The following is a 14,160-nucleotide window of genomic DNA, read 5'->3' as shown; positions in this document are numbered from 1 at the left end:
TCACCAGCATAGCGCCATCACACCACCTCCTCCGTGCTTCACTGTGGGAACCACACATGCGGAGATCATCCGTTCACCTACTCTGTGTCTCACAAAGACAGAGCTGTTGGAACCAGAAATCTCAAATTTGGACTCATCAGACCAAAGGACAGATTTCCACCGGTCTAATGTCCATTTCTTGTGTTTCTTTGCCCAAGCAAGTCTCTTCTTCTTAGTAGTGGTTTCTTTGCAGTAATTCAACCATAAAGGCTTGATTTACGCAGTCTCCTCAGAACAGTTGATGTTGAGATGTGTCTGCTACTTGAACTCTGTGAAGCATTTATTTGGGCTGCAATCTGAGGTGCCGTTAACTCTAATGAACTTATCCTCTGCAGCAGAGGTAACTCTGGGTCTTCCTTTCCTCTGGCGGTCGTCATCAGAGCCAATTTCATCATAGCGATTGATGGTTTTTGCGACTGCACTTGAAGAAACTTTCAAAGTTCTTGAAATTTTCTGCATTGACTGACCTTCATGTTTTAAAGTAATGATGAACTGTTGTTTCTCTTTGCTTATTTGAGCTGTTCTTGCCATAATATGGACTTGGTCTTTTACCAAATAGGGCTATCTTCTGTATACCACCCCTACCTTGTCACAGCACAACTGATTGGCTCAAATGCATTAAGAAGGAAAGAAATTCCACAAATACATTTTTAACAAGGCCCACCTGTTAACTGAAATGCATTCCAGGTGACTACCTCATGAAGCTGGTTGAGAGAACACCAAGAGTGTGCAAAGCTGTCATCAATGCAAAGGGTGGCTACTTTGAAGAATGTCAAATCTAAAATATATTTATTATAAATATATGATAACACTTTTTTTGGTTCCTACATGATTCCATATGTGTTATTTCATAGTTGTTGATGTCTTCACTATTATTCTACAATGTAGAAAATAGTCAAAAATAAAGAAAAACCCTGGAATGAGTAGGTGTGTCAAGTTTAGACACACCTACTCATTCCAGGGTTTTTCTTTATTTTTGGAGATTCTTCTCATCCCTATAATTCCGGACCCCACTGTATAGTAGAGAAGTGTTGACAGATATGCCTCTAGAAAGAGTTTTAAGCAGGGCTTCATCCCTACTTACCAACAATAGGTCATAGAATGTTATTGAAAAGGATACATTGAAAGCATATTGCCTGTATCCCTACTCTAATTGCAATAAGGCTGTGAAATTGTTTTTTTCAGCAGACAAAAAAAAATTATAATTATATTCTAAATAATTCATATTCTCAATAGCCTTCATAAATTTGAAGACAAAGAACAAATAGGAATGTGTATGAATGCAGGTAAAATATCTTTAGATGAAAACATGTCCATGAACTAATTCAGATATTTATTAAAACAGTTCATTTTGTAGAGGGGAAGATGTCTCTGAAGGCCCTCTACAGTAGGAGCCCATGTCTCTGATGCACACTGCGACCCTGGAGAGAGAAGCCCGCTGACATTGAGAGGTGTTGTCGGAGTGGGAGCATGTTTTGGCTTCTACCGAAGCCATTTTACCGAACGGGACACTGGAGAGTCAGACACTCGTATCCAATAGCTTGCGCTGTCCTTGGGCTCGGGTTATCTTGTAAATACTCTCCTCCAAGTATATAAAAGCAGNAGAGAGAGAGAGAGAGAGAGAGAGTGTGTGTGTGTGGGGGGGGGGGGTATGGGCTGGTCATCCATTATTTGTCCCCTCTGGTCTCCCAAGTGATGGTTTGAATAATATGAACAGAAATGAAGAGACTATTTCAACAAGTTAATGGTGAAATCTCTCTCTTTTAAAGTAAATATCAAGTTCCCTCGGCAACCCCCCCGAGCTAGTCATTCAGGTTCCTCATCTAGGGATGTGGAATGAGTTTTGCCTTGTTTTCTCCAACAACAACACACAATAATAAGGAAAGTAATTAAAAACAGTACGAGAGAGATAGAGAAAACAGACAGACCCCACTTACCGGTAATCATAAAAATTGAATCGCATTAAAATGGCAGTGGTAGTGCTGTTTTAATGAAATGCTGTGTGTTTTTGTAAATTGTGTCGGTGTCTGTGTTTTTTTTCCCCTGTTTGTGTGGATGTGAACTGGATTAATCTATTGATTTGATTAAAATAAAACTAAACACAGTGGGGTTACAGGGAATGACAAATATGTCGTCATGATTATATCTGACTTCACCGTGTCTCCTTTGTCTGGAAGGAGTTAATCCAATGGTGAATGGGGACAGGGTGAAGTCCCACATTTAGATTGGAATCAACAGTTGTTTGACCGTAGCCTTGTTTTTGTGCTCTGTGAGTGGGGGGGAAAGTTGTGCGGGCGAGCTGAGTGACCCTGGCACCTGCTTTGACTTCGTTTGACCTCTCCCTCTGGCAGTGACACATCGGGGCCCTCTGACAGGCAGACAAGATGGCCGTAGTGCCCTCAGCGGCCCCACTCACCCCGCACGGCAGATAAACTAATAACAGCCCGCTTCAGGAGTGGATATCCGATCGTCTAACAAGCAGGACACAGATAGCGATTCCCCATCGTTGATCTGTGCAATAGATAGTTTCCACAAACACACTGTGAGATAGTGTTACAGAATAGCTGCCCCTCGCTACATGTCAGTACGTTCAATGTCCAGACTGGATAGAAACAGCTTAGATGACCTTTGATAAGTGCATTATAACAATGCACTCAAGAAAATGATACTCGTAGTTTGATAGATTTGGCAACAACAACAAAAAAGTTTAACATTGACTTGCAGAATATTAAATAAGAGTTTGAAATTCTATTAACCTAATTTCCGGTAATGACCATTGCATGTATTTATCTTGTGAAGTCCTGGTCGATTAAATATGAAATATATTTCAATGTCTAGGGAAATGATTAAGCTTTTAAATGTACAAAATGAAATCAATTTGTTCCAAAACTACCGAAAACATTAGATGTACGGTGCCTCACAGACTCATGCTGAATATGCATATGTATTTCTGTAATAAATGCAGCAGAGATATATGGCCCTTCATGCTCACATCAATGTAATTATGAATTATGAAAAAAGTTTGATTCACATAAAATAGGCCATTAGTACACAAGCAATTAAGTGGCGGGGCTTTAAATAATGTACCACAGATGAAAACTAATTATAGCCAGCGTGCTTTGATTCTGTCTTTCTCTCTGACTATCACTCGGGGCGTTACTTTGGCTCTTCAGTCACCTACCGTTTGTTTTGAAATACCCAACTATCACAGGAGATTACCACTTGTGACAACATACAGCATGCAGCGACTGGTGAGGGGGGAAAAAAAGCATGGCCCACAGCTACGGAGGACTTTTTCCTCTCAAACACACGTCATGTTCCCTTACTTCATCCCACACCACTGATAACACCACTGTGTGTGTGTGTGTGTGTGTGTGTGTGTGTGCGTGCGTGCGTGCGTGCGTGCGTGCGTGCGTGCGTGCGTCGTCTCATAGAGATCAAACAGTCAGTCAATTACTCTGAGAGGGATCCAGTGGCTGTGACAGGGGAGGCTAAGCATCTAGGATCAAATAGACTGCATCTGTTGGCGCTGTCTGTCACAGGCCGTAATGAGAGAGGAGAACAGAGCACAACCAATAGAGAGGCTTGGAGGGGTGAAAGAACACAGGACAACCAATAGAGAGGCTTGGAGGGGTGAAAGAACACAGGACAACCAATAGAGAGGCTTGGAGGGGTGAAAGAACACAGGACAACCAATAGAGAGGCTTGGAGGGGTGAAAGAACACAGGACAACCAATAGAGAGGCTTGGAGGGGTGAAAGAACACAGGACAACCAATAGAGAGGCTTGGAGGGGATTATATTAATATAGTACACATGAAGTGCATTCGGAAAGTATTCAGACCCCTTCCCCCTTTCCATATTTAATTAGGTTACAGCCTTATTCTACAATGGATTACATTTTTTTTTAATCCTCATCAATCTACATAATACCCCATAATGACTGGGCAAAAACAGGTTTTTAGAAATGTTTGCTCATTTATTAAATATTTTTTAAACGATAGTACATCCTATTTCCATCGATCATCCTTGAGATGTTTCTACAACTTGATTGTAGTCCACCTGTGCTAAATTCAATGGATTGGACATGATTTGGAAAGGCGCACACCTGTCTATATAAGCTCCCACAGTTGACAGTGCATGACAGAGCAAAAACCATGAGGTGGAAGGAATTGTCCTTTGACAATGATCCAGAGGGCTCAGGTCCTCAGACTGTGGTGAAGGTTCACCTTCCAACAGGACAACGACCCTAAGCACACAGCCAATACAACGCATGAGTGGCTTCGGGACAAGTCTGAATGTCCTTGAGTGGTCCAGCCAGAGCCCGGACTTGAACCCGATCGAACATTTCTGGAGATACCTGAAAATAGCTGTGTTGCAACCCTCGCCATCCAACCTGACAGAGCTTGACAGGATCTGCAGAAATTAATGGGAGAAAATCCCCAAATACAGGTGTGCCAAGTTTGTAGCGTCATACCCAAGAAGACTCCAGGTTGTAATCGCTGCCAAAAGTGCTTCAACAAAGTACTGAGTAAAGGGTCTGAATACTTATGTAAATGTGATATTTCAGTTTTTTTATATCTGCCAAAATTTCTAAAAATGCGTTTTTGCTTTGTCATTATGGGGTTTTGTGTGTAGATTGATAAGGGAAAAAACGATTTATTCAACTTTAGAATAAGGCTGTAACGTAACAAAATGTGGAAAAAGTCAAGGCGTCTGAATACTTTCCAAATGCACTGTATATTAATGTATGTCCAGCATTATGAAAACAGCACGTCTCAAGAAGAATAAAAAAGTGAGGCTCTATGCAACATTTTATTTTGCGGGCCTCCCGAGTGGCTTGAGGCATCACTACAGCCCTGTGTTCGATCCCAGGCTGTGTCACAGCCGTCCGTGACCGGGAGACCCATGAAACGGTGCACAATTGGCCTAGCGTCGTCCTTGTTAGGGGAGGGGAGGGCGGCCATAATTTCCTTGTCCCATCGCGCTCTAGCGACTGCTTGTGCAAGCAGACTTTGGTCGCCAGTTGGCCGGTGTTTCCTCCAACACATTGGTGCGGCTGGCTTCCGGGTTAACGACCTTCGTCTCTCCCGAGTCCGTAGGGGAGTTGTAGCAATGGGACAAGAGTGTAACTACCAATTGGATATCACAAAATTGGGGGGTACAAATAATACAAACACTTTTTGCTTTTTCACAATGAAACCGGAATAGTCATGTAAAATATAAATAAACGAATTAATATGGGAGGGGTTGGCAGTTTCCACCAGTATAGTTCGAGCCCCTGTGACCTGACCACTGAAATCAGTGGCGCAATTAACTTTTACGTATGAGACGACAACTGAAACTGGGGGAGGGAGGAAAAAGGCGAGTCCTCTCACAGACTGTTTACAGGACAGAATTCCCTTTCCACACGACACCGTGGCATTTAATCGATCTCCATGTCTTTTAAGGATATAAATGTGATTTGTAGCGTGAGTGCGCTAACTATCCTCCTCCTCTCGTACTCCTCGCCCAGGTAGTCCAGCGGTCAGGCTAACTCTGGGAGAAGCCTGGCTGGTGGGTTCCCTCTAAATCAGCGCTCAGAACACACCACTGACAACATCCATTAGCTTCCACACACTCTACTTGTTACTGGAGGAGTGGGCCAAGGCAGTAAAAGGCTGTTAGCTATCAAGGCCCGGGCGCCGAGAGATATCGGAGACCGCTCCTTCCGCAGACAGGGGGGAGCTTATACGGCGGTCGACGGGAGGGGCCCGGTTCGTCTGCATATCGAAAAGGAGACGCACTCCCACTGTCCCCGGCGCTGGGATAGGGTGGAACAGTTCGCGGCGTTCCGAAGTTGTCACGATCGTGTGGCGGATTAACGGACCAAAATGCAGCAGTTGGAAAATATGCCATCTTCTTTTATTTTAACACGAAGATGAACACGACACAAAAACACTTTAACAAAACAACAAAATGACCGTGAAGCTACAAACGTTGTGCACAAACATACAGGCTACTAACGTTCTTACATAGACAATTACCCACCACCAATGAGAGCCTATGGCTACCCTAAATAAGGCTCCCAATCAGAGACAACCGAAATCAGCTGTCTCTAATTGGGAACTCATTCAGGTAACCATAGACTCTCCTAGATAACTAACCAACATAGACAACGCTAGACATCTACACTCAACACAAAACCATATACTACACCCCATAACCCCTTTACCATATAAACACCCAACACCAACAAAACATAAACATTCCCCATGTCACACCCTGACCTAACTAAAATAATAAAGAAAACAAAGAATACTAAGGCCAGGGCGTGACATAACCCCCCCCTTGAGGCGCGAACTCCGGGCGCACCATACACAGTCTAGGGGAGGGTCTGGGTGGGCTTCCCTCCACGGTGGCGGCTCCGGCTCTGGTCGCGGTCCCCACGTCACCACAGTACCTAACCACCTCCTAGGCTTCCTCCAAACGACCCCCCTCCACATTAACCCCATTGTATTAAGGGGCAGTTCCGGACTAAGGGACAGCTCCGGACTAAGGTCCAGTACCAGGGTTAGGGGCAGTACCAGGATCAGGGGCAGTACCAGGGTAAGGGGCAGTACCAGGGTAAGGGGCAGCACCAGGGTAAGGGGCAGCACCAGGGTAAGGGGCAGCACCAGGGTAAGGGGCAGCACCAGGGTAAGGGGCAGCTCCGGACTGATGAATGGCAGCTCCGGACTGATGAATGGCAGCTCCGGACTGAGGGACTGCAGCTCCGGACTGAGGGACTGCAGCTCCGGACTGAGGGACGGCCCATGGCTGGCTGACAGATCTGGCTGCTCATGGCTGGCTAACGGATCTGGCTGCTCATGGCTGGCTAACTGATCTGGCTGCTCATGGCTGGCTGACGGATCTGGCTGCTCATGGCTGGCTGACGGATCTGGCTGCTCATGGCTAGCTGACGGATCTGGCTGCTCATGGCTAGCTGACGGATCTGGCTGCTCATGGCTAGCTGACGGATCTGGCTGCTCATGGCTAGCTGACGGATCTGGCTGCTCATGGCTAGCTGACGGATCTGGCTGCTCATGGCTAGCTGACGGATCTGGCTGCTCATGGCTAGCTGACGGATCTGGCTGCTCATGGCTAGCTGACGGATCTGGCTGCTCATGGCTAGCTGACGGATCTGGCTGCTCATAGCTAGCTGACGGATCTGGCTGCTCATGGCTGGCTGACGGATCTGGCTGCTTATGGCTGGCTGACTGATCTGGCTGCTCCTGTCTGGTTGGCGGCTCTGGCAGATCCTGTCTGGTTGGCGGCTCCGGCAGATCCTGTCTGGTTGGCGGCTCTGGCAGATCCTCTCTGACGGACGGCTCTAGCGGCTCCTGTCTGGCTGGCGGCTCTAGCGGCTCCTGTCTGGCGGACGGCTCAGTGGGCTCATGGCAGACGGGCGGCTTTGCAGGCTCATGGCAGACGGGCGGCTTTGCAGGCTCATTGCAGACGGATGGCTCAGATGGCGCTGGGGAGACGGATGGCTCAGATGGCGCTGGGGAGACGGATGGCTCAGATGGCGCTTGGCAGACGGGCAGTTCAGTCATTGCTGTGCAGACGGCAGACTCCTGCCGGCTGAGGCGCACTGTAGGCCTGGTGCGTGGTGCCGGGACTGGTGGCACCGGGCTGGGGACACGCATCTCAGGGCTAGTGCGGGGAGCAGCAACAGGACGCACAGGACTCTGGGGACACACAGGAGGCTTGGTGCGTGGTTTAGACACTGGTGGTAAAGGGCTGGAGACACGCACCATATAGCTAGTGCGTGGAGGAGGCACTGGTGGTACTGGGTTGGGGCGGGGAGGTGGCGCCGGAAATACCGGACCGTGCAGGCGTACTGGCTCCCTTGAACGCCGAGCTTGCCCAACCTTACCTGGTTCTATGCTCCCCGTCGCCTGACCAGTGCGGGGAGGTGGAATAACCCGCACCGGCCTATGTAGGCGAACCGGGGACACCATGCGTAAGGTTGGTGCCATGTACGCCGGCCCGAGGAGACGCACTGGTGACCAGATGCGTTGGGCCGGCTTCATGACATACGGCTCAACGCTCAGTCTAGCCCGGCCGATACGTGGAGCTGAAATGTACCGAACCGGGCTATGCACGCGTACAGGAGACACCGTGCGCTCTACTGCGTAACACGGTGTCTGCCCGTACTCTCGCTCTCCACGGTAAGTACAGGGAGTAGGCGCAGGTTTCCTACCTGACTTCGCCACACTCCCTTTAAGGCCCCCCCCAAGAAATTTTTGGGTTGTACTCACGGGTTTCCAGCCTTGTCTCCGTGCTGCCTCCTCATATCGCCTCCTCTCGGTTTTAGCTGCCTCCAGCTCTTCACGAGGAAGGCGATATTCTCCCGGTTGAACCCACGGCCCCTTACCATCCAGTATCTCCTCCCATGTCCATGAATCCTGTGTAGGTAGGTCCTGTTGCCGCTTTCCATGCCGCTTGGTCCTATGGTGGGTAATTCTGTCACGATCGTGTGGCGGATTAACGGACCAAAATGCAGCAGTTGGAAAATATGCCATCTTCTTTTATTTTAACACGAAGATGAACACGACACAAAAACACTTTAACAAAACAACAAAATAACAAAACGACCGTGAAGCTACAAACGTTGTGCACAAACATACAGGCTACTAACGTTCTTACATAGACAATTACCCACCACCAATGAGAGCCTATGGCTACCCTAAATAAGGCTCCCAATCAGAGACAACCGAAATCAGCTGTCTCTAATTGGGAACTCATTCAGGTAACCATAGACTCTCCTAGATAACTAACCAACATAGACAACGCTAGACATCTACACTCAACACAAAACCATATACTACACCCCATAACCCCTTTACCATATAAACACCCAACACCAACAAAACATAAACATTCCCCATGTCACACCCTGACCTAACTAAAATAATAAAGAAAACAAAGAATACTAAGGCCAGGGCGTGACAGAAGTTCAGCTCAGGTTTGAGGTCGATCGCTCCTGCGGAGAGAAAAAGGAAAGATGTAAAAACACTTCTAATGGAGGGATGAGGAGGAAAGAAAGCGGAGGAGGAGAGATCCCTGTGCTTCAGATTGGATATAAATTATAGATGCGAGGTGCGAGCGGGCCTGTGTCTTTGTTTTCCAGGGTTGTGTGTTGTTGCGTTGAGCTTTACACAGGTAGCAGCACACTGTTAGTCTGTCTGGGGGTTATTGACTCACTGATTGCCAGGCTAGTCAATCTGACCTGAGGCAGCGATCATAGGCTAGCCTGGTAAACCATGTAGAGTCCAGTAGATTGACCGCGCCATAGACCATCCCAGCCTTGGCCAACCCCTCCACCTCCATCCCCTCCATTATCACAGCCAGCCAGGGGGTCAATCTAATAAACATGGGGTCAATACAGCAGCCATCAAAGGACCCTATTTGGAAAGGGCCTTAAAGGTGCTTTTTAATTGTATCCCTCCAGCCTGGTGCATGTAGAGGAGAGGAGAGAACAGGAGAGGAGAGGGCTCTCACTTAACTGGTGCCTTGACCCATCAACAAAGCAACAATGGCCCCATTAACTGATAGTGTGCGGCTGCATTGGTAACAGGTACATAAGCCTAATGGTGTAGGAGTCTATTCGTGGGCTAATACAGTGGAAGAACTAGAACTGTACCCTGCTATGACTAGTTCTCACTGTTTATATGTGATATCAGGGGATAGAACACCATTGTATCACTCTGTGACCCGTTTTCCCTGGGATGGTCTCTGGTTACTGCTTCTCAACACGGTACAGTACAGCATGTGGCTAAACAGCCTACCCGCCAGCTAGTAGGGAACTAAGCCATAAGCCATTGGTTGTAAATGGTTGCCGAGGAGCTGGCGGTGGAGCAGCTGCATTGGTGTGCCGTCGCCGCACCGTGGCGGAGGTGTTGTGTGGCAGCGTTCAGAGCGACGCAGCGATCCCCTGACCTCGGAGAGCCGAGAGGAACCTGAGGCGTGTGTACCAGATTTCAGGCTCCCCGTGACCCCAACATGGGAACCGGCTCACCTGGAGAAGGGAGGGGAAACCCGGACCACCTGATACGCCGGCTGCCTTAGTGCCTTCTCACCGCTTCCTCTCTCAAGCAGCTCTGAGAATGAATGAATAACGGTCCACTGGCTTCGCTTAGTGCATCCATTGTGCATAACTCCCATTCAATTAAAAGGCAGACACGGGAGGGTATCGGGTGTGCACGATCGTGAATCAAGTTGGATCAAATATTAAGACTATCCCGTTGGACTGCGAGGTCAAAGGTTGGAATGGGTGTAATGTCCTATAAGCATTTTGCTTGAAAGTGGGACACACAATAAGCTCTCCAGGTGTAGAGGAGGGGATTTACATGCTCTGTTAACATGATTTATCTGTAACCCATTAGGTGTGTGTGATGTAACTGTGGTGTATGTTAGTTTCATTATTTGATTATCCTCTCTATGGTCACACAGTGGACTGTTAAGTTAACACTGTCTCTTTGTGCTGTGTGTGGTGTGTGTGTGCGTGCGTGCGTGCGCGTGTGTTGTGCAGGTACAGAGCGACACGAGCTGACGTCGTGGAGGAGTTTCAACTCCATTTTCCAGTTCTTCGGTGAGGCTTTACAGACTGGGGAGGAGGAGGAGACCTCCAACGCGGTCACTACACGCAGCTCCCACAGAACCAAACCGGACCACAACCACAACGACTTATAGAACTACACCGACAGGAGGGAAACACAGAGGGGTGGAGGAGGTGCCAAATCCTCTCCGTCTTCCCTCTCCATCTTTCCCTCCTTCCTTCCTCCCTCATCTCTGTGTGATCTCTCTCTCTTCTGGCTGAATTTATCTCCCGGCTCGCACATGTATTGTTTTACCGGCAGAGTGCAGGGTGATGGTGTATGCATAGCAATAGCGTTTTGCATTGTTTCTAGATGAGCGCAACTGTCAAAACAATATGGGCTGAGTGTTTGCGTTTCCCGTGGGCTGTGGCTCGGCTGTGGTCCGGGCCACGGAGCAGTGGTTGCAGTGGCTGAGATTAAGGCTGACAGGCGCTGTGCACAGTGCGCAGTGGTATACCTCTAATTGTCCTGACATCGCCCTGAACTGAGCTAATACCCCGGCAGCCCTCCCCGCCACTCCCCGAGGTCCTAGAGCCCGCCCCATACCCACACAGTCCTCCTCAACCCACACCACTCATACACTTGGCATATCTCCCTCCCTCAACCCAACATCCTACCCGTCACCACAAAACGATGGTTTTAACTAGAGTAAACATTCTCCATTAACATGAGATGATTTTAAATGTAAAGTGAGTGTGTTGTTTTTATGGCTCCGTAGTCACGTCCATCCCTTTGCCTTACCATCTCCAAACACACACACACACACACTTATTAAAACGATAGTTACATTTTCTGTCAAATGAGGATCTATTTATACGATCGTACTTTGGGGAGTTGCACTGCAATGTTTATGACAGCTGATATACTGGTGGTGTTTTGTATCTTACTTTCGCTCAATGTTTCGTTGGATTTTTATGCACTCTAATTCGATTTTGTACCAGACCAAATGAAGTCCCAGAGTCATAAATGTTGACAATGAGGTAGATTGTCTATGATTTTGTAATTTGTAAAAATGTCTTCTTTTTTTTACTGTACCCTTTTTCCTGTTTGATATCCATGAAATTGATGTCCCCCGAGGATTTAATTTGATGAAATAAATAAACCGACCAGAACCTGTCCTAGATTTGAGAATTCAAGAAACTGAGCAGATTTTAAATCGCTTACAAAGCCCAGCATCAAAATGAGTTTTAGGGATATCTCATTTTAACAGAAACAAGAAGTCAGTAACACAGCCATAAAAACTTCAATACATCCCCTTGCACGTGTCGGGGAAATCCAAGATTTCAATATTATCCTAAGCCTAGATGGCGTGTCTTCAGATGTTGGGAGGAATGTATTTTCCAAACACTTGCCTCGAGTGCAAACGTAAAAGTGACAAAGAGGAGAGCCCTGCGTGGGTGGGTCAGCCTCGCATAATCTCAATCAGGGACATAAACAAGATTTTTTTTTTTATATATATTTCCACGACGTGTAAGTTAGAAATCACTCAAAGATGAATGGAATATCCTTCTGATATGCCCAGATATTTGTATCACCAGGAGACAGTAAGCCACTGATACATGAATACACCTCTCAACACAGCCACTGTCTCTCCAGACAAGTTTTACCTTTCCACGGCTTCAGGCGAGGCATTTATAAGGAGTGTTAAGAAATATATTGGAATATATTATACTTTATTTTTTATTCTGTGTAAATAACAGCCACTGGGTGATATTTTGAGGCTTTTGTAGGTTATTAAACACATCATTGCTTTTGTCAGTAATGAGGGAAGCAGTGTGTGAGCTGTTGTAATTTTCATCTAATTGTATTAAATGTCTCTTTGGATGTCACTCATGAAGTTAACTTGTTGTTTGATTGGGGAATATGCGGACTGGTGGAGAAGTTTCATTTCAGGATGCTGTTGTTCATGTGTGTTCCCTTTGCGTGAAAGAATAAACAGTTGCTATTTTACTTCATTATGTGTATATTGCTGCCTCAGGAATATACAACACACTATGTTCACTCGATATTTGTAATAAAGGGCTCGTTCCACGAAATGAGTGCCTTTTGCATCCCTTTGATATTTTAAGTAGAAATTGTGCACGCGTGTTGAATTTTAAACGCCTTTTATATTAAATGAAGTGCCCTTTAATATAGACCACATGGAACATTCAATTGATCTGATTTCTAATGTCAAAAGAGACATTGAACATCTAATTGTCAAATCCTAGTCTAAAAGCGGGAGAGCTGGTTCTACTGTTTTTTTGACCGTTTTCTGGTGTTTGGTGGTGTGAAATTGAGCATAAGACATCAACCCTGTTACCCATAGATAGACGGGATAGAAATGTTTTTACAATTAAAACATTTTTGTGACGCTTGCGTTCAATTGCTCCTCCCTTTTGTATACAACAAGCCTCCATTCCCCCTATCACATGGGGGTTGATTCATGGCGGATTTAAAAAGTCATCAAACAAAGACGCACTTAATATAGTTATATATTTTTTGCTCTTGAGATGGGGAAAATGTGTTTTTCATTCAGTTGAACATGTGCTCTTTATGACAGAATATTCAAATTTGGTGGGGGGAGAAAAAAAAAATTGTCACCAAGTTACACTACTCAGAAGGCACCATTTTGTTGGATCAACCGAAAGTCCAACAAGCCATATGGGAATGGATCAGAACTACTGCGTGCAGCCATAGAACCAAATCTGAAGCACAGATATGTAAATTGTGACTAATTTGAACAAATACTCTTGAATATATTATTCTTTCAGATTGTTTGTATGTTTTATTGATCATCTATCTAAGGACATTCATGCTTTGTGATTTGACTAAAGGGAAACTTCACCATTTTTCAAATTCCTATTGATCGTCACCAGCACCACCACAACATCAACATACGTGAAAATGGCGTGTTTCTGTGTTTTGTGGTAAAAAAAAGATCAAGATGTTTCCAATGTCATTGGACGATTAGACAATTAGTAGGCAAGTAGTAGGTAATGTCAACTCGCAATTGGTCCAAATCACAAGATACACACTGATGTCATTGGAAACACTTCCTCAATTGTTTTTATTACAAAACATAGAAATGCACCATTTTCACATATGTTGATGTTGGGGTGGTGCTGAAGATCAATGTGAAGTTGAACAATTGTGAAGTTTCCCTTTAAATATAGCATTTGAAAAACGCTTTGGTTCAAATCATTCTCCAATCAGATACATTATGGCTGTTGGTATTAAAATGTCCATTGTGTTATGTTAAGTACACTCCAATCATCCACCTTCAAGAGAGAGTTTACCCAAATTACAAAATGACACGTTGGTTTCCTTACACTGTAAGCGGTCTATGGACAAGGTATGACGGCCATCCACGCTTTGGTTTAGTTTCCCTGGCACTGTTTTCACATGCTAACGGTTTAGCATTTGTGTCACAAATCCCATTCAAGACATGGTACCAATATTAGCATTTTTCCTGCAACTATCCCTTCAATCATGTGTTTCCCATGCACCATTCCCATGTAT

The 14,160-nt window shown here is 45.9% G+C and overlaps 1 protein-coding gene across 6 annotated transcripts in view; it reads left to right on the top strand.

The window, feature by feature from the left end:
• Positions 1-12,695, top strand: part of fam172a (family with sequence similarity 172 member A) — a 191,191-nt gene extending 178,496 nt beyond the window's left edge. For 5 of the 6 annotated variants that reach the window (XM_055886030.1, XM_055886023.1, XM_055886025.1 and 2 more), the window contains one exon: positions 10,593-12,695. In XM_055886030.1, the coding sequence (XP_055742005.1) occupies positions 10,593-10,753 (161 nt within the window). In that variant the 3' untranslated portion in view covers positions 10,754-12,695. The remainder of the gene's footprint in view (positions 1-10,592) is intronic. The other variant, XM_055886031.1, reaches the window with a different exon arrangement.
• Positions 12,696-14,160: the final 1,465 nt, after the last annotated feature.

This window comes from Salvelinus fontinalis, chromosome 28, assembly GCF_029448725.1.
Source record: "Salvelinus fontinalis isolate EN_2023a chromosome 28, ASM2944872v1, whole genome shotgun sequence".
NCBI lineage: Eukaryota > Metazoa > Chordata > Actinopteri > Salmoniformes > Salmonidae > Salvelinus > Salvelinus fontinalis.
This window is presented reverse-complemented; position numbering and strand designations above follow the sequence as displayed.